General features: G+C 59.7%; 2 protein-coding genes across 4 annotated transcripts; one reads left to right on the top strand and one right to left on the bottom strand.

Annotated features, from left to right (window-relative positions):
• The first annotated feature begins 570 nt into the window (after positions 1-570).
• On the top strand, positions 571-13608 carry ACTN3 (actinin alpha 3). The gene is made up of 21 exons (XM_007171010.3): positions 571-759; positions 4320-4434; positions 4606-4725; positions 5033-5119; positions 5201-5288; positions 5765-5843; positions 5932-6013; positions 6744-6829; positions 7148-7240; positions 7705-7935; positions 8061-8208; positions 9247-9397; positions 9960-10068; positions 10165-10305; positions 10568-10750; positions 11431-11565; positions 11661-11840; positions 12264-12410; positions 12506-12571; positions 13068-13226; positions 13309-13608. The coding sequence occupies exons 1-21, from the start codon at positions 610-612 to the stop codon at positions 13465-13467; spliced, it is 2709 nt and encodes a 902-aa protein (XP_007171072.1). The 5' UTR covers positions 571-609; the 3' UTR covers positions 13468-13608.
• Positions 13609-13744: 136 nt separating this feature from the next.
• CTSF (cathepsin F) lies at positions 13745-18852 on the bottom strand. 3 transcript variants are annotated; one of them, XM_057552883.1, is made up of 14 exons: positions 18492-18848; positions 18132-18230; positions 17731-17815; positions 17578-17639; positions 17376-17451; positions 16689-16799; positions 16433-16578; positions 16248-16344; positions 16087-16167; positions 15164-15283; positions 15019-15083; positions 14835-14925; positions 14367-14425; positions 13745-14287 (listed from the first exon to the last, which is right to left on the bottom strand). In XM_057552883.1, exons 1-14 carry the CDS (start codon positions 18702-18704, stop codon positions 14213-14215), a joined length of 1380 nt encoding a protein of 459 aa, XP_057408866.1. In that variant the 5' UTR covers positions 18705-18848; the 3' UTR covers positions 13745-14212. The 3 variants fall into 3 exon arrangements, with proteins under 3 accessions (XP_057408866.1, XP_057408865.1, XP_057408867.1); XM_057552882.1 differs by having other exon boundaries at positions 16689-16802; positions 18492-18844; XM_057552884.1 differs by lacking the exons at positions 13745-14287; positions 14367-14425; positions 14835-14925 and adding an exon at positions 14432-14792 and having other exon boundaries at positions 16689-16802; positions 18492-18852.
• Positions 18853-18932: the final 80 nt, after the last annotated feature.

Genomic DNA, 18932 nt, shown 5'->3' with positions numbered 1-18932 from the left:
TGGCGTCGGGGATTCGCGGCTCAGCACATTACCCCTCTCAGCCTAAGTCGCCCCGATATTACCCCTGCCTTGGCCCATCCAGCTGGCTTGGAGCCCTTCCCCATGCTCTAGTGTCTCCCTTCATCACCCCAGAAAACATTCAAAACAGCTCGGCGCCTCGGTGTTTCTGACTGTGAAATGGGAATAGTGCTCCCTGTTCCCCACCAGCGCGGCGCAGGAAAAGGGTCATGAGGAGGCCCAAAAGGTAGCTTCTAGAGCAGTCTCCAGCCACTATTATTATCGTCATCTTCGTTGTACACGTGAGGAAACAGACTCAAAGAGGGCCCGTGGCTTTCCTAAGAGTCACACAGCGCCCAAGCTGCGGAGCCGGAACGCGAACCCCGGATCTCCGCCACGGGGTACACCCCAGTGCCCCCAAATTCTGCAGTCTCCTAGCCTCAGGACAACCTGCTGCCTGGTCCCGACCCGAGTGGCCTCGCCCCCATCCGGCCCCTCCCTCCTCCCCCATATTTAGCGGGAATCCGATCCGGGGCTGGGCCGGGCGCTACTTAACGCGGCCCCCATGTTCTGGAGCCCGCTGAGCGGAGCGGAGCCAGGAGCCCGAGCGAGATGATGATGGTTATGCAGCCCGAGGGTCTGGGGACCGCGGAGGGGCCCTTCGCGGGCGGCGGCGGCAGGGGCGGCGAGTATATGGAACAGGAGGAGGACTGGGACCGTGACCTGCTGCTGGACCCGGCCTGGGAGAAGCAGCAGCGGAAAGTGAGTGCTAGCCCATTTCCTGATGGCAAAACTGAGGCCTGAGAAGCCAGGCGGTTTGTCCTTGCCATCTCAGCAGGTCAAGGGCAGAGCCTGTCTCAACCCTCAGTGCCACTTCCTCGCCCAGGCTCTGCCCATCAGTCCTCTGCTGTCCCCCAGGGCCCGAATAGAGGGCTGGAGACCCTCACGAGGGGTTTAGGAGGACAAGAAGAGTTTCTGGGGTCCCCACCCCACAGGGTTCATTCCCCTGGGCCCACTGCTCCACTTCTGCTAAGGAATATGATTCGGGCAAAGCCCGGGAGATCCAAGTTCGGGGTGTGGGTGGGGTCGGGAAGAATGATCTTTGTCTCCACAACCCCACTCTCTAGTGAAATATTCCCAGACCCCACCTGCGGACTTGCAGCCAGGCAGCTAGAGGACTTGGGAGTGTGGGGAAGGGGTAACCGTCCCAGACCCCTTCCCCACCCTCTCTATGTTCTCTCCAGCGTGGTGTCCGTGGTCACTCTATCCCAACTGTCAAATGAGGAAACTGGGGCTGAGATAGGACCCAAATCATATGCTGTCAGAAAACAGGACGCCCCACAACCTGAGGGTCTTTGCCCATTGCTTGCCCCACCCCCATTCTTTCCCAAGATACCCCTCCTCACCCCAGCGGCCCTGAATCTGCTGAAAAGGCCACGAGGTCGGGGAGGAGGGGAGCCCTGGGTTCCCTTTCGTGGTAGGTAACCTGACTCTCTGGCCAGATAGACATTTCGTGCTGAGGCAGCACCTTGGAGGAGCTGAGAGGGGCACATGGGCAGCTGCTGCCCAGGCCCAGCCTTGTAAGGCACTCGGGCCTCCCCTCCCCGATCTATTTTCACTCCCAGACTTTCCCAAGTGGAGGGGGCAGGACACCTGGGGACCCAAAAGAGAAAATGATCCAGGCTGGAGTGAGGAAACTTTGGGGAGTGTGGCAGGACAGCGGTAGGAGTGTACCACAAGGTCATTAGACCCTGCTCAGCACTTGCCAACAGTGTATGAGTCCAGGAAAGGGCAGGGGAACAGGGGTGTTTGGTGGAATTTGCAGGATCTGAGAATCCCAGAATTTAGAATCAGAGCATTTCCGCTGGGTTAGTTGACAGGAGATGACCCCAGGGGCTGGGAGGCTCAGCTGACTCAGCTAGGGTGCCCGGGGCGACACGCCTCCCCCCAGGCTCCTCCTGCACCTGTCTCCAAGCAGGTCTGTGGTCCTTGGGTCCAGCAATCTCCCGGTGATGTCATCCCTGCCCCTGGCTCCAGCTGCCATCTGCTCTGCAACAACTCCTATCCCCCCACCCACCCACCCACCCAGGCCTCTCCCAGATCCAGGTCCACATGCCCCTCATAAGATACAGGCTAGTCTGTAACTTGCTTTCATCACTTAAAATATCAGGAGCATCCTTCCAACCCAACTTACAGCCACCCACCTCATCGACTCATTCAATGATTGCATAGAGTAGACGCTCTGTAAATTCATCAGCACCCCCTGGAGTTGGACATTCTGGTTGTTTCTCATCTAACATTGTTTATTACAATGTAATGAACATCTCTGTGTTCAGCTTTAGTCCCACTCCCATGCCTGCTTCTCCTCCATGTCTTGAAGCACTCCTGCCTCCTCCCACCTGATAACCGAGTCCTCTTTATTCAACCTCATTGCAAACATTCATTCATTGTTTCTTAGGGAGGTCCTAGTATGTGCCAGGCACTGTTTTAGGTGCCAGCAATTCAGCAGGGGACAAAAGTAAAGACCCCACCTCAGGGAGCTTATATTCTAGCAAGGACAAATGTTTCCATCTCATCCACTTGATCCTGCCCTGTCCCACTCACTGACACCCTTCCTCCCTCACCCTGGTCTCAGTCGGCACCTCCTCACTTCTCCCTTCTGCTCTGCCAAGCCATTTGCCTCCCCTCTGTAACCAGAATGAGCTTTCTAAAACACAGTGCTGCCCCTCCCCCTCCTGTGCCTGAAAGCTTCCCCTGTTGCCCTCAAGATCAAGTTCAGACTCCCTGGCTTAGCACTCAAGATCGTGCATGACCTGGCCTCCGCCGCCCCTCCGGCCTGCCTCTCGCCACGTATACCCCAACACCCCCAGAGCAGTGCCCAGATAGCTGTAGCCCCGCAGACCTAGTAACTCTTTCTCATCGCCAAGCACTTGCCCGTGTGGCTACCCCTGCCTGGAATGCCCTTCCCTGCCTGAGTAACTCCTGCTCTTCCATCACAGTTCTGATCAACTATTAACCTTCCCCAAGAGGTCCCCCACATGATATGAAGAACTCCTCCCCTAGTCTCCCCAATACTAGTCTCTCCCAGCACTTCTCAGACCAACAGGACTCTTTGACTGACTGTGAGTTCCTTTAGGGCAAGGAGCAAATCTCATTAAAAGTCATGTTTGTCAGATGAAAGAATGCCCTTTCCTCCACCACGGAGGCCTCACCCAGTCCTGCCTTTCTTCCTGCCCTATCTCGACCCAGAGCATCTGAGACTCCAGGGTTGGAAGGAAGTCCAGAGAATCCAACTGCCCTCTCTTGTGCTCGGGGCCCCGTCAACTTAGGGCTCAGCACCCACTTACACAGCGGAGGGAAAGAATTCCAAATGATTTCCAGGGCCACCTCCCTGGAGTATCTGCTTGGCGGTGGCAGGGGGATGCTCTCAATTCCAGAATCCTGCAAGGTCAGGGGAAGAAGGACCTGAGACATCACTGAGTCTGAACCCTTAATTGTGCAAATGGAGAGACTGAGCCCAAGAGAGGTCAAGGGGCACATCCCAGGTCACAGAGAGTGAGTAGCTCAGCTGGGATTGGAGCCCAAGTATGGATTCCACCAAGGAGTGCTGATGGCAGAATCCAGGGCCTCGAGGCTTGGTAGGTTGGTAGAAACTTGTGCACCAAGCTCTAGGTCACTGCCATCCCCCAAAGACACACAGCCATATACCACCCCGCCCATCTCAGACAGAGGCTGAGGCGGAAGCACACTGGCCGGAGAGGGAGGGCAGTCTCCTCCAGAAACTAGGTCAGGCTGGGCCTGTGCGTCCAGCTGATCCTCTACAGCCTGCAGAAAGCTCTTGCAGCCACACGGTCTGCTTGAAGGCCAGTTCACAACAGCCTTAAGAGGTCGGTGAGGCTGAGATAATAAAAACACAGGTGCACAGTCCCTCAGAGCTATCTGTGCTTCGACCCAGAATTTTTCAGATTTGAGGCAGTATCACCCTGCACTGACCCTTGTGCCTCAGAGAGCCCCACGCTTTGGAGTGTCTGCTTTACAGGTGTCTAATTCCCCCTTCAGTGCTTGAGACTGGCACAAGCTGTTGTGCCGGCAGTGAGGCACCCCAAGTCCAAACTGGGACCTGAATGGGCCCCAGACCCCATTTCTCCTTTTCCAGGAGAATTAAATCTCACACAGGGAAAGGGGCTGGCCCCAGATGCACAGCAAGTCAGTGGCTGAGCCGGTACTTGAATCCAGGGCCTTGGGCTCTGAGATCTGCGCTGACAGAGGAGCCAGGGCGCTGTCCTCAGCACTAGGGTCTGAGCACGGTCCTCTGCCCCCAGACCTTCACTGCCTGGTGCAACTCGCACCTGCGCAAGGCTGGCACCCAGATCGAGAACATCGAGGAGGATTTCCGCAATGGCCTCAAACTCATGTTGCTCCTGGAGGTCATTTCAGGTGAGGGGTGCAAATCAGGGACCCCAGGACCCAGGGGAAAACCCAGAGAGCTGGGGGAGTAGTGGCATCAGAGTGCTGGAGGGGGATTGCTGAGGGAGGGGGAAGTTTGAGGACCATGTCTTCAGCTTCCTCTCATGACCTTTGACCCTTGACCTCTCCCCTCACACCCAGGAGAGAGGCTGTCCAGGCCAGACAAAGGCAAGATGCGCTTCCACAAGATCGCCAATGTCAACAAGGCCCTGGACTTCATTGCCAGCAAGGGGGTGAAGCTGGTGTCCATCGGTGCCGAAGGTGAGGCGACGGCAGGAGGAGGCCTGGGCAGGGGCCGGGGGTGTGGTCCCTCATCGCAACAATGGGGATAACCGTCCGTGCCTCACAGGTGGGACTGTCAGGAGCCAAGGTACCCAAAGTGCCAGCGCAGGACCTGGCACCCAGTAGGTGTTCAGTGAATCATTTTGAAGGAAAATGATTGAGCACCTACCTACTAGGTGCCGGCCCTGGGATGGGGACAAGGGCCAGAGGGCGGAGCAGGGGGAGGGTAGCCAAGGCCTCGAGTGCCAGGCGGAGTGTGTCTCCACCACCCCCCCCGACTCTGCAGAGGTTGTCGACGGGAACCTGAAGATGACCCTGGGCATGATCTGGACCATCATCCTTCGCTTCGCCATCCAGGACATCTCCGTAGAAGGTGAGCGGCAAGGAGGCAGGTAGGGTGAGAGGGCTGGCCCAAAACCCTCCCCAACCAACACTCACCCCCGTCCCCGCCCAGAAACCTCGGCCAAGGAGGGTTTGCTCCTGTGGTGTCAGCGGAAGACGGCGCCGTACCGCAACGTCAACGTGCAGAACTTCCACACCAGGTCCGTCTGCCCATCAGCGTGTGGGGCCTCAGCCAGGCTCTGGGCCCTGGCATAAGCCACAAGGCAGAAGAGGTCACAGCCAAGTTCCTGCAAGAGTGTCTGAAAATAGGAGGACTCGGTCAATGTTGAATCGAATCCAGGAGGGCAAGGGGGAAATTCCTGGAGGAGGGAGCACGGGAGACATCCCGGGAAGGGTGTTCCAGCCAGAGGGAACCTTGTGAGCAAAGACCTGGAGACCAAAAACATCTAGAAACTGGTGTAGCTTAAGCACAAGGATGTGAAGGAACCATGATGAGCTTGGAGGAAGTGGTCCCAGTTTGGCAATCAAGGGCCTTAAATGCCAAGCCAAGGAGTTTGGACTTTACTCCATTTTACAGATGAGGCCATCCTGATAGGGGTGCTCCTGGGACAAGGGTAGGACAGGGCCGCAGCTTGAACCCAGGCCTGACGCCCACACCCCACTTCTCTCTGTCCAGCTGGAAGGATGGCCTGGCCCTCTGTGCTCTCATCCACCGGCACCGCCCCGACCTTATTGACTACACCAAACTGCGCAAGGTAGGCCTCCGCCACCCCCAGCCCCGACTCCCCAGTCTCTGCCCTCAGCTGACCTTTCACCTCTCCCCCGCTCCCGCACACCATCTAGGATGACCCCATCGGCAATCTGAACACTGCCTTCGAGGTGGCAGAGAAGTACCTGGACATCCCCAAGATGTTGGATGCAGAAGGTGAGAGTAAGCCTCGCCCGGGCGAGGACTCCGCTTACGCACCAGTCGGCACGGTCCTACCTCCACACCTTTGCCCCTGCTCCTCCCTCCTCCTGGAATGCTCTGCCCCTCACCCTGCTCCCTGGGCGGAATCCTCCTTGCCAACAGGCCCCCTTCTCCAGGAGCCCTTATCCGGTCCCCTGTCCCTCTCCACCCAGTGGAACCAGGCTCTGCCGCCTCTGCCTTATGTAATGGCTCCACCCAGTTACCTGGGTCACCTGGCGGCATGACGGTCACCCATCCTGGGAGCTGCTCTCGGGTGGGTCCTGCCTCTTGTCCCTGTGCCCATAAAGGCTTTAGTCAGTTGAACCAGCAAACATTTTCTGGGCACCTACTGTGCCTGGTACCCTGGATGTGAACTTAGGAGAAAGACAGACAGACAGACAGACCAAGGTATGGGATGGTTAGAGACACCAGGCAGTGCAGACTGGGGCTTCATCAGGGCTACAGTGTCTGCTCACTCACCCACGCCCTCATGCTCCCCTCACCCCACAGAAGGGGAGGTTGCTAGGCCCTGGGGTGATCCGAGAGGGCTCCAGGGAACAGCTGGGTTTGGGGCATCTGGCAGCTAGTGGACATGACTAGATGTCTCTGCACCCTACCGTCCCGAGGGAACTCTCTGCCTGGGTGGGGAGGGGCCCACTCCCCATCCCTGGCTTCGGCCAGTCGACACCTCGCTGCCATCCCGCAGACATCGTGAACACCCCAAAGCCCGATGAGAAGGCCGTCATGACCTACGTTTCCTGCTTCTACCACGCCTTCGCGGGGGCGGAGCAGGTAGGGGCTCGGCTGCTGCTGCCTGGGCTGGGCGTGTGGGCCCAGGGGCCCAGGCTTGGCAGCACCTCCACATTTGGAGGTGCCAGGCCCCACGTGGGTGGGAGTGCCACCGTCCCAGCCGCACATACTCGATCCTTGGGGGAGCTCAGGCGCGGAGGCCTCTGGCCTGGAAGCCCATCCTTACCCTACAAGATGTGCCCCTCATCCTCTCCTCTGTTGCACGGGCCCAGGTTGGAAGGGTTTACGGAGGGAGGCTGGGTCGGGGGTGTCTGTGGCAGCTTGTTCTAACGCCAGCCCTTCTGCCCACTCCCACCACAGGCAGAGACAGCCGCCAACAGGATCTGCAAGGTGCTGGCCGTGAACCAGGAGAACGAGAAGCTGATGGAGGAGTACGAGAAGCTGGCCAGTGAGGTGAGGCTGGGGCTGAGAGGACCGCCCCCTCTCCCCTACCTGTGCTCTCCCAACCCGGCCCTGCCGCTCCTCCCAACCCAGCTGAGCCCTGGCCTGGACCTGCAGAGCCTCCCTCTCCTCAGAGTAGCCGTGGCCTCTCCCAGCCTCCTCCTGCCATCTTTACCCACCCCCTGCCCCCTTCCGCCCACCCAGGCTCCTGTCATCCACTCATCATCCATCCAGCTACTCGTTCATTTCTCCATTCACTCATCTTTAGCCAGTCTCCTGGCCCTTTGTGCTTTGCCGACCTACACTGGTCCCTGGACTCAGAAGTTAACCATCCTGCTCCTGCCCTGACGAGCGGGGACCCCCACCCTGCTTGAGGCCCGGCCTTCTGGCCACAGCTTGGGTGTGGGTGGAGAGGGGTGGGCGAGGTGAGCAGGCCCACTCAGCGCTCTCTGCTCTGCCCCTGCCTGGCCCTGCAGCTGCTGGAATGGATCCGCCGCACCGTGCCGTGGCTGGAGAACCGCGTCGGTGAGCCAAGCATGAACGCCATGCAGCACAGGCTGGAGGACTTCCGGGACTACCGGCGCCTGCACAAGCCGCCCCGCGTGCAGGAGAAGTGCCAGCTGGAGATCAACTTCAACACATTGCAAACCAAGCTGCGGCTGAGCCAACGGCCCGCCTTCATGCCATCTGAGGGCAAGCTGGTCTCGGTGAGCCAGGCCAGGGGAGGTGGTGACCCCAGCCCTGCCCACATCCTCCGGGTGACCTTGGACTCTCTGTACCCATCTGTACAATGGGTGAACTGTGATGGCGGGCACCTCTGCCTGCCCCACAGGACATCGCCAACGCATGGGGGGCGCTGCAGCAAGCGGAGAAGGGCTATGAGGACTGGCTGCTCTCGGAGATCCGGCGCCTGCAGCGGCTGCAGCACCTGGCAGAGAAGTTCCAGCAGAAGGCCTCCCTGCACGAAGCCTGGACCCAGAGTAGGTACCTCTGGGGCCTGATTCTGTCCCGGGGTGGAGACTGGTCGGGGGTAGGTGTTCTGCAAGGAAGCTGGAGATCTGTTTTCTAGTCCCACCCTGACTTGCTGTGCAGTCAAGTCACTGCCCCTTTTGGGGCCACAGTTTCTTTATCTGTAGACTCAGGCCCCTTTCTCCTGGCTCTGGTCTTCTGTAGGTCTGCTCTGATTAATCTGTCATTTAGCACTTTATTTGTGTATGTGGCAGGTGTCCAAAGGTGAGTCCCCACATTAACATCATTTACATTATACCCAAAGTATACTGATGCCAAAATATTGCATGAATCAAATATATCACTGGGTGAAAACATTCGCTCTGTATTCTATCAAGGATTTTAATCCTATAACTGAATGAGTCCTGCTTAAAAAAATAATGAACGCTAATAATGGATTATGGACATATTGAATAGCAGTGGTTTGACAGAATAATTCCTTAAATATACGGCCACTTATGTGATCCTGACAGGTCTTTGAACCTCTAAACCTCAGTTACCTTCTCTGCAAAATGCAGAGGCACTCAATAAATGGTTGCTGCTGCAATTACTGTGACTGTGGTCTTATTTGCATAATTATGGTAACTGTCATTCTCAAAGCACTTTTACATTCATTATTCATTCATCCAACAAATATTCATAGAGGGTTTACCAAGTGCCAGGCACTGGGTAAGCAAAGGAAAAATGGATCAAGGGCTCACTGGGTTCACAGAGTCATTGGAAAGCACTTTGCGATCGAATAATACCAAAAATGTACCAAGGGCCACCCCAAATCGTGCAGGGTCAAGGGACCCTGACATCACTCACGGGCCACGCCCTGGAACAGGAGCTTCACTTAACTTTATCACACTAGTGTCTCAGAGCAAACCCCGAGGGTAGGCTGGGCCGGTGTGGTCACCTACATTTCACAGATGAGGACCCTCCATGGTCACACAGCCCGGCTTGGACCCCCTGCTCCTGTCGCGGCTGCTGCTCGGTGACCTGAGCCGGGCCTCTCTCTCTCCGAGCAGGGAAGGAGGAGATGCTGAGCCAGCGGGACTACGAGTCGGCTTCGCTGCAGGAGGTGCGGGCGCTGCTGCGGCGCCACGAGGCCTCTGAGAGCGACCTGGCGGCGCACCAGGACCGCGTGGAGCACATCGCTGCGCTGGCGCAGGAGCTCAAGTAGGCGCGGATTGCCGCCGGGCAGCCCGGGGTGACCATGCCCTACCTGGCTCCACACCTTCTCCCTGCTCCCATAGCCCTCCAGACCTTTTGCTTTCCCTGGTTTGGTAACCCTGCCTTGGTACTCATGTCCTTCCCCGTCACCACTTACTCTGCCCTCCTCCTGTAACCCTCTCCCCATCTCCAGACCCCGCTCTGCTACCCACGTTCTTCCCACACTGGCGCTCGACCTGCCCCCAAACCTGGCAGCTCCCTTCAGCTTCAGGCAGGCCCAATCCTCACCAGCAGCCCGGGCCTTGTGCCACCTCTTGGAAACCGGCCCCCGAAACTCCAGGTCCTGCCCCTCCACCCAAGCTCCTCCAGGGACTGGAGCTGAGGACCCCCTTCTCCCAGGAATGCGCTGGGAAGCCCCTGCTCTAGGAAAGCCCCGCTTCGCCCCCACCTCCCCTGGCTCCCTTATGCCTTCACCACCACTGTGCCCAGGTTCCAGCCCCTGGAGGGCAGTCAGGAAGAAATCTGGGCTGGAGTCTGGCCCCAAAGTTGCCCCCCTTCCTGCCCCCAGTGATCTAGACTACCACGAGGTGGCCTCGGTGAACAGCCGCTGCCAGGCCATCTGCGACCAGTGGGACAACCTGGGCACGTTGACCCAGAAGAGGCGGGATGCACTAGAGGTGAGGTTGGGGTTCAGGGAGGTGGAGGCTGGACACTGGAGGAGGTGAGAGGGCCTGCTGGGCAGGCTGCTGACTGGCCGTCCCTGTGGCCCCTAGCGGATGGAGAAGCTCCTAGAGACCATCGACCAGCTGCAGCTGGAGTTTGCCCGGCGGGTAGCGCCCTTCAACAACTGGCTGGACGGTGCCGTGGAGGACCTGCAGGACGTGTGGCTGGTGCACTCGGTGGAGGAGACCCAGGTGGGCACAGGGGTTCCAGGTGTGGGGCGGTGGGATGAGATGACAGGGAAGCAGCCTGTTTCTGTCAGCCACCCCTTTGGGCTCCTGGGGAATGGGGGGGGGCCAGAGAAAAACCCCAGTTCCCGAGTGCTGGGAGACAGAAGGCCTGGGTTCTCCTGCCACTGCTGCCCTTGCCCCATTGGATGGCCCAGAGCACGCTGCTGCCCTTTGTTGCTGCGGGAAGTAGGGGCGCTGGTTGATGCTTCCTGCCTGCCCTCCCCAGAGCCTGGTGACAGCACACGAGCAGTTCAAGGCAACGTTGCCCGAGGCCGACCGAGAGAGGGGAGCCATCCTGAACATCCAGGGTGAGATCCAGAAGATCTGCCAAACATACGGGCTGCGGCCCAGCTCCACCAACCCCTACATCGCCCTCAGCCCGCAGGACATCAACACCAAGTGGGACACGGTCAGTGCCACCTGTGGCCTTTCCCTGCCTCCCCCCGCTCAGATGCATTCTAACCACCCTGATCTGTAAAATGGCCGTAACAGCAGCATTTTCCTGTGAGGCGTGATTTTTTCTTTCTTTTTTTTTGGCTGCGTTGGGTCTTCGTTGCTACGCGCGGGCTTTCTCTAGTTGCGGCGAGTGGGGACTGCTCTTCATTGTGGTGCGCGGGCGTCTCATTGAGGCGGCTTCTCTTGTTGTGGAGCACGGGCTCTAGGCACGCGGGCTTCAGTAGTTGTGGCTCACGGGCTCTAGAGCGCAGGCTCAGTAGTGGTGGCGCACATGGGCTTAGTTGCTCCGCGGCATGTGTGATCTTCCCGGACCAGGGCTCGAACCCATGTCCCTTGCATCGGCAGGCGGATTCTTAACCACTGTGCCACCAGGGAAGCCCCTGTCAGGCCTGACTGAAGCAGAATTAGATCCGGTGTGTGGACATCCTTTATAAAACAATCTAAGTTCATTAAGAATGATGTCATGGGCCCCATTTTGCAGACGAGGAAACGAGCCTAGAGAGGCTGAGTGCTCAGAGCTTGCCCCCCACAGAGCCCTGAGGCCTTGGTTCAGAGCGGCAGGAGCAGTGTGAGGGGCTGGAGCCCATCTCCCACTCCCAGAGCTGCCCCTGGCACAACCAGCCTCCCTCCCAGGTCCTAAAGCTGGTACCCAGCCGTGACCAGACGCTGCACGAGGAGCTGACAAGGCAACAGGTGAACGAGAGGCTCCGGCGGCAGTTTGCAGCCCAGGCCAATGCCGTCGGGCCCTGGATCCAGGGGAAGGTGGAGGTAAGGCTGGGATCATGAAGCCAGCCCGGGGGAGTAGGGCCAGGGCTGGGCCACCGGCAGCTGGGAGCCCTCATTCTGCCCGGCTCCCCCTGCAGGAAGTGGGGCGCCTGGCAGCGGGAATGGCCGGCTCTCTGGAGGAGCAGATAGCGGGGCTGCGGCAGCAGGAGCAGAACATCATCAACTACAAGAGCAACATCGACCGGCTGGAGGGTGACCACCAGCTGCTGCAGGAGGGCTCGGTGTTCGACAATAAGCACACCGTCTACAGCATGGAGGTGGGATCACACCCGCTCAGGACAGAGGGGAGGCGGCAGTGGCTGGGGAAGCCTGGGGTGGCCACAGCTGGACACAGCACATCTGCCCCAGGGGTTCCCCAGTTCAGCATGGCCAGGTCCCCCAATGTACTTGTGGGGATACTGAGACCCAGCGAGTGAAAGTGACCTGGCCAGTCACAGAGCAGTCTAAACCCAGGCCTGGATTGGCCATGGCTGGTTGATCAATATGTAATACATAATAAATCACCAAACTTTAAGGCAGGAAGGGCCACTGGACGTCACTCTGTGGAAACTCCAGATGGGGACAGAGGCCCAGCAAGGGGGAGGACTTGTCCAGGGTCACACAGTGAATTGGGGGTGGAGCCAGACCTAGTGGCCAGGCACTGGCCACCCACTGACCCAGCCTGTTTTCTGCTTTCCCAGCACATCCGTGTGGGCTGGGAGCAGCTGCTCACCTCCATTGCCCGCACCATCAACGAGGTGGAGAACCAGATACTGACCCGAGACGCCAAGGGCCTGAGCCAGGAGCAGCTCAACGAGTTCCGGGCATCCTTCAACCACTTTGACCGGGTCAGCAGGGGCTTAGCCCTGTGCGGTGGTGGACTTAGGGGCAGCGGGGGGGCGGGTGTTGGGGACTGAGCCTGACATGTGCTCCCTCACTACAGAAGCGGAATGGCATGATGGAGCCCGACGACTTCCGGGCCTGCCTCATCTCCATGGGCTACGACCTGGTGAGTGCCCCCCAGCCACGTCCCAGCCGTCCCACCTGTGCCCGTGTCCCTTCCACCTCACACACGACCTCATTTCCTCCTCACCCACCCGCTGGGGCTGGGGAGAATTACCCCATTTCACACAGGGGCTACCAAAGGCTCAGAGAGGTAAATTAACTTGCCCAAAGACACTAGATTTGGACCTTGTTCTGTGTGACTCCAAAGCCTGAGCTTGCAACGTTTCTACATCACAGAAACAGCACTACAGAGAGGCCCAGGAAAAGGTCAGGACCGACGGGCAGCAGGGGGCACTGCCATGGGCAGGAAGCACTGCCGCGGGCAGGAAGCAGAGCACAGCCTAGCAGAAAGGATTTCCCAGACCTAGAGCTAAGGCTGCAGCGGACGGTCTATGGAGAAAGGGGGCACCTTGTCACTGGAGCTGTCAGGCCAGGGGGACACCAGGAGCCCTCCTGGCTTAAGCACCCCCGGGCACGGTGCCCGGCCTCTAACCCTGCAGGGGGAAGTGGAGTTTGCTCGAATCATGACCATGGTGGACCCCAACGCAGCCGGGGTCGTGATCTTCCAGGCCTTCATCGACTTCATGACCCGAGAGACAGCCGAGACCGACACGGCTGAGCAGGTTGTGGCCTCGTTCAAGATCCTGGCGGGAGACAAGGTGAGTCCCTGGCGGTGCAGGGGGCTGGCGGGCGGGGGCAGGGAACAGGACCTGTGGGCCCTCAATCCCTCTTCTTCCCCAGAACTACATCACGCCTGAGGAGCTGCGGCGGGAACTCCCAGCTGAGCAGGCCGAGTACTGCATCCACCGCATGGTGCCCTACAAGGGGGCCGGGGCTCCAGCTGGAGCCCTGGACTACGTGGCCTTCTCCAGTGCCCTCTACGGGGAGAGCGACCTCTGACCTCGACCCCTGAGGTTCCCTGTGCAAGTCCGGAGAGAGGGTGCTTCCTCTGGCTGATCCCATCCATCCCTCGGAGCAAGGGCCCTAGAGAATGACCGGCCAGGTGTTTCTCAATAAAAAGCCATAGTGGGCCTCTCTCCATCTCCTTTTGCTTCCTGAAGCAGAAGCTGGGCCCTCAGGCTTCTGGGCAGGACCAGTTGCCTGACCTTGACCCTCCTCCAGGGGTCCCCACCACCCCTCCTTGCCCTCAGGGTCCGACATTCACACCACACTGGGGTCCAGGACACCTCTTTATTGTGTTAGAAAAGGTTGGTTACAACAGTTTCTCTAGACATGGAAGGCAACACTGTCCCCAGATCCAGGGGGGACCAGAAAATTTATAGCATCAGAGGAAAGCCGGGGCAGGAAGCCAGAGCCTACAGAGGACAAAGCTGGCTTTAAGACCAGAATATTTTCTTCCCCCTGCTCCTTACCCGAGCCCAGGGTTCTTGCCCCAGCTTTGGCTGCCAAGACATCATCCTTCACCCCAAGATCCTCCTAGCTACCACAATTCAACAAAGGTGCAGTTGGGGAACTTCAGGGTGGGAGTAGGGGCTGTGCCCCTAGCCCAGTGGCCTTTGCTCACCCTGAGGTACCTGGTGCCCATCCCTCAGCCAGCTGTGCCTCCTGGGGAGAGGCCTGGTCATGCAGGTCAGGCAGGGGAAGGGGCTGCTCTGGTCAGCACCAGGCCCTGAGCTGGTGCGCCTCAGTCCACCACTGCTGAGCTGGCCATGATGTTCACACCACAGGCCCCGGAGCCACGGTGCAAGTAGTAGTAACCCTGGGAGAGAGGGGGCGTGGGTGAGGGCACTGGGGCAGGATGGGGGCTGGAGGGCTGGGGCCAAGCAGGCGACACTCACCTCCTCACCCCAGTCAGTGCCCCAGCTGTTCTTGATGGCCCAGAAGGGAGTGGCAGAGCCTGGGAGCAGTGCGGAGAGCAGGGGGTCAGGGCCCCAAGCACTTTGCACTCTTCAAACATCTGCTGTGGGCCTACTGTGTGCCAGGTACTAGGAAAAGAGCGGAAAGCAAGACAGGCCCACCTACCACGCTCCTGGAGACCTGGTGCGGCTCTGGGGTTTGGGGAGGACACCCCCACCTGCCTCTAGCAGGGTATCCATTCATAACACCTCAACCTCCCAGTGCCTTGGCTTTCCCATTCATAGAGAGGATGGATGATCCTGCCTGGCCCATAGCCCGAGGCAGAGGTAAGGACAAGGTTCCTCGGCGTTCCCCTGATGCCCCCTCCAGAGGTCCTGAGATGCTGTGGTCCAGCCTCTGCCTGTGACCTGGGGTGGATGAATGGGCAGAGCAGGGTCAGCGGAACTCACGGTTGCCGTAGCCCACGAGCAGCACAGCGTGGTCGATGAGCCAGGGGCTGCAGAGGGGCCGCAGTGGGTGGGAGATCCCGTGGCGGTAGAACTGAGGGGGAGAATACGAGTAGGGGGCCAGCTCTGAGAAGTGGGGGAGGAGTCAGCAAGAACCGGAGCAGGAGCAGTGAGGCTGGGGTCCTACCTGCATGCCAAAGGCGTTGATGGCGACGGAGATGGGGCCCTTCTTGGCCAGCCAGGCCGCCAGCTCTAAGACAGAGGAGGGGCAGTGTCAGGGGCACCCAGGCCCCAGCCCCACCTGGCCTGTCCTCACCCCCTCCCTCACTCACTTTGCTCATTCTGGCTCAGCTCCACTGAGTCGTTGATGTAGACCTTGGCCTTCTCTGCAGAGAAGCTGCAGGTCTGCAAGTGGCCGCGGTAGCTGTAGTCGTCCTCTGTCTCCAGCCCTCCTGGGGAATGGCGGGGGGCAGATCGGGGGTTAGAGAAAACGTGGGCCCCAGTTCACAATACTCATCTGCTCCCAACCAGGGGCTGTGCTAAGCCCCTCCTACACAAGGCCTCACATTCTCTATCCACCCCCAGCGACAGGCCATCCTCTCTGAGGGAGGCCTCGTTCTAGAGGTGACACAACCGAGGCCCAGAGGGATGGGGGAGCCACCAGTGAGAAATGTGGCAGAGATAGAATCCAGCTCCCAGCTTCTGACTCCTCACTCATCCCAGCATTCCTGGCACTCCTGACCTTGGCTTGCTTGTCCGGCCCTGACAGTTTGCGCCCAACCTGGCCCAGACCCCCGCCAGATTCCCTCACCAATCTTGGTACAGTCACCTCAATTCCCCAGCCCTCATTTTCCTGCCACTGCGACCCACTGCTCAACTGAATCGCCAATTTAGGACAATGCCTCCTCTCAGGGTGAGGTGTGCTGCTCCCTGCTTTAGCAGCATTATAGAAATACCGCCAAGCAGTGAAAATACCGAGACCCCCTGCTGTGCACCAGGGACTTCACAGACATTTCCTCACTTGACACTTAAGATGATCCTACAAAGTGGGCATGAGGAGCCCCATTTCCCAGGTGAGACAACTGAGGCTCTGAAAGAGCTGACCTGCCCAAGGTCTTCAGCCGGTAAGGGTCAGCATTGAGACCTGAACCCAGTTCACGTGACTGCCACGCTCCCGTCTCTCCCCTCCCAAAGTGACTTCCTGTGGAGGGAGCCGGGGCTCCCGCTGCCCCTCCTGAAGCCCGTGACTGCGTACCCAGGGTCCTTATGGCCGAGTAGGCGCTGGAGGGCAAGCCGCCCAGGCAGGCCTTGTCCACCTTGTCACAGTCCAAGAGCTCTAGGAGACACAAGGCTGGTCCCGAGGAGCCCTCCGGAGGGGCTGGGCTGGGGGCGGGGCGGGCAGAGCGGGGTGCTCACCCTGCTCAGAGAGGGAGAGCAGGGCCCCCCGTTTCAGGAACCACTGGCCCTCCACGTTGCCCGTGACTGAGAAGGCCCAGCAGGAGCCGCACATGCCCTGCGAGAGACAGGGAGAGTCAGGGCTGGGTCCCTTCCAAACGCCAGTGCAGTCCTCATGTCCCACCCTCACCTCTTGGGGGTCCAACCTGGTCCTTGACTTTGGTGACAGCCCCCTTACTCCTCCAGTCCCACTCAGGTGGAGGAAGGTCAGGGATGGACTGGGCCAGGCGCATCTTCTTGCCAGGCTCCTCTTTTAGGAGGGGATTCAGGTAGATGGTGCGGAACTCCTCCTCTGTGGGCAGGGGATGGGAAAAGAGTATTCTAAGCCAGTCCTGACCAGGGGCCTTGGGAGCAGGCCCTGTCTCTTCCAGGTACCATGATGGCTCTGGCCACCACCCCTACCTGTAAGGTCACTGAACTTGGTGACCCCATACCGAGCTGTGCCACGGTCCAGGGCCTGGATCTTCTGCGCTCGCACCATGTTACTGGCAAAGACGGACATGCGCCACCTGGCTTCTGAGGAACAAGGAGTAGAAGAGAGGCTTGGGCCCCAGGCAGATCATAAAAGGAGAGGTGCTTGGGGATAAGAGGCAGAGGTTTCCCTGGGGAATGGTAAGCTCTGGATCAGGCCTGAAGCTTATTTCAAGAAGGGCAGAACCCTGGGGTGGGTGAGGGTAGGGGGCCAGACCTGCAAGTGATAATAATGGGGCCAAACCGGGGTGATGACTTCCCAGGTACGAAGGCAGAACCGAAATGGGCTCCAGAGGACATCCTGAGACAGGAGGTTGTGGGAAAAGGCCACCATGCCAGGGGTCCTCCAGCAGAGAAAATCTGGCCTTTGCCCCATCCCCCTCTACCCAGGATGATGGAGACCTAAGGTTTCTGACCAGGAAAATCAGATGGGAGAAGGGGCCAGGTGCCTGAGACGGCTGCCAAGTCCTGGGAGGCTGAGCAAGAAGTTGGGGATTTAGGGGCCCTTGAAAGGAGGCACTGCCCCTTGTGCCCTTCCCCTCTCCCACACCAAGGTGCCAAGTTGGGAGGAAGGTCCTGATCTGATCGGGACAGGTACAGCCAAGGCTAGGTCCTCACCCTCCTTCGTATCATATGTCCGGTTATAGGTGGTGACAAAGTCCTTGAAGATTGAAGCCATCTTCACAGAAAAGTCCTGGAAAGGCAGAGGGGTCTTTACAAGGCGTCCTTCTCAGAATGACCCGGGAGCCCCAGGCCAGGGTGAGGGGAAGAGAGGGAATATAAGGCAGCAGCCAGTTCCCCAGACAAACAGGTTCCTCACCTGGGGCAGGGGATCCTTGTTCAACAGTGGAAGGAATGAACTGAAAGTCTCATTTTTGTCATCTGGAGAGGGTTGGAACAGAGAAGCATCAGGACTGACCCCTGAGCGAAGTCTGACCTGAGCTATCCCAGCATCCCTGGGCTAACCCAGCACCTGTAATCTTGGTATCCACTGGGCCACAGTCCCGCCTCAGCAGCATGTGTTTCCCCAGCTCATTCAGGACTTCAAAGCTGCAAAGCTGGAGGAAGAGGAGTAAGCCCGTCGCGGGGCTGGGACAGGAGCAAGGCCTTGGCAAGACGGAGCCGGAGGGTCCCCCAATGAGGACCACCTCCAAGGCAACCATCCCCATAGGGGACAGCGAGGCACAGTACGGGAGTGAGCACCCAGACACCCTCCCTTTTACAGCATCTTGGTCTCTGCCCTTCCAGGCCTGGGGAGTGACTCACGGTGGGGTAGCTGCGGCCTCAGATCCCTCCCTCTAGACTTGACCGATCATCCCAACTACTGCCAGACTCAGTCTGGGGGCAGGGTATCGCAGGAACCCCATCACTCACCAGGGTTTTCTTGGACACAGGGAGCTGGCACACCGTGGGGTCGTTGCAGGGCGGCTCCACCAGGGTCGCCTTCAGGGAGTACAGCGACCCCTGGCCCGCCTGGATGGGGGGGGAGGGGGGCGCCGTGAGGCGGGCACAGCCACTCTCTCCTCAGTCCGGCCTTCGTGGGGCTCACAGCCCCACCGTGCCGTTCCCCTTCCCAATCCCTAGAGGTCCAACGCCCCCATCCCAAGTCAGGCGTCCAACGCCCCAGCCCCAAGTCTACCCCAAAGCTCCCAGCCCTCGGACGAGAGCCCCGCTCACCCTGCACCGGCCCCCCACCCGCCGCCGCCGCTGCCGCCGCCCCCAATGCGTCCTCACCCGGCGGACGCGACCGCGCACGACCCTCAGCGCGGCCCGCGTCCTGGCAGCCCGGCCGCGGTTGTACATCTCTAGTGCGAAGCGGGCGGGCTCCAGCAGCTCCGGGGACGCCAGCTCCCAGGCCTGCGCGCCGGCCGCTCGGGGCTCGTTGGGGGCCGGAGCGGCGCCCGGGAGCAGCCCCAAAAGCAACAGCAGCTGCAGCCAGGGCGCCATGGCGAGGGCGAAGCCGGCGTCCCGTCCACACGCTCTGACAGACGCGCCGCCCAACCGACCGGGCGGAGCAGCCCGCGGCCGGGGGGGTCGGGGGTGTTCGGGGGAGCCCTGGGGGTCCCTCCCTCCGTCCCTCCCTCAGCTCCAGGGCGGCGGGGTGCCGGCCAATGGGCGCCGGCTGGGGGCGCCTGCGCGCTCGCTTATTCACGTGAGGCTCATGGGGCGCGCTGG

The sequence above is a fragment of the Balaenoptera acutorostrata genome, chromosome 9 (assembly GCF_949987535.1).
Source record: "Balaenoptera acutorostrata chromosome 9, mBalAcu1.1, whole genome shotgun sequence".
Lineage (NCBI taxonomy): Eukaryota > Metazoa > Chordata > Mammalia > Artiodactyla > Balaenopteridae > Balaenoptera > Balaenoptera acutorostrata.
The sequence above is the reverse complement of the archived record's forward strand: the minus strand, read 5'-3'. Positions and strand labels throughout refer to the sequence as shown.

Coding starts and splice junctions, on each gene's coding strand:
- CTSF (XM_057552882.1), bottom strand. CDS start 18,704: ATGGCGCCCTGGCTGCAGCTGCTGTTGCTTTTGGGGCTGCTCCCGGGC. Junction 15,284..16,086: donor CTCGGCCATAAGGACCCTGG/GTACGCAGTCAC, acceptor GCCATTCCCCAG/GAGGGCTGGAGACAGAGGAC. Junction 14,926..15,018: donor TCAACGCCTTTGGCATGCAG/GTAGGACCCCAG, acceptor TCTCCCCCTCAG/TTCTACCGCCACGGGATCTC.
- ACTN3 (XM_007171010.3), top strand. CDS start 610: ATGATGATGGTTATGCAGCCCGAGGGTCTGGGGACCGCGGAGGGGCCC. Junction 5,120..5,200: donor CCAGGACATCTCCGTAGAAG/GTGAGCGGCAAG, acceptor GTCCCCGCCCAG/AAACCTCGGCCAAGGAGGGT. Junction 8,209..9,246: donor GCACGAAGCCTGGACCCAGA/GTAGGTACCTCT, acceptor CTCTCCGAGCAG/GGAAGGAGGAGATGCTGAGC.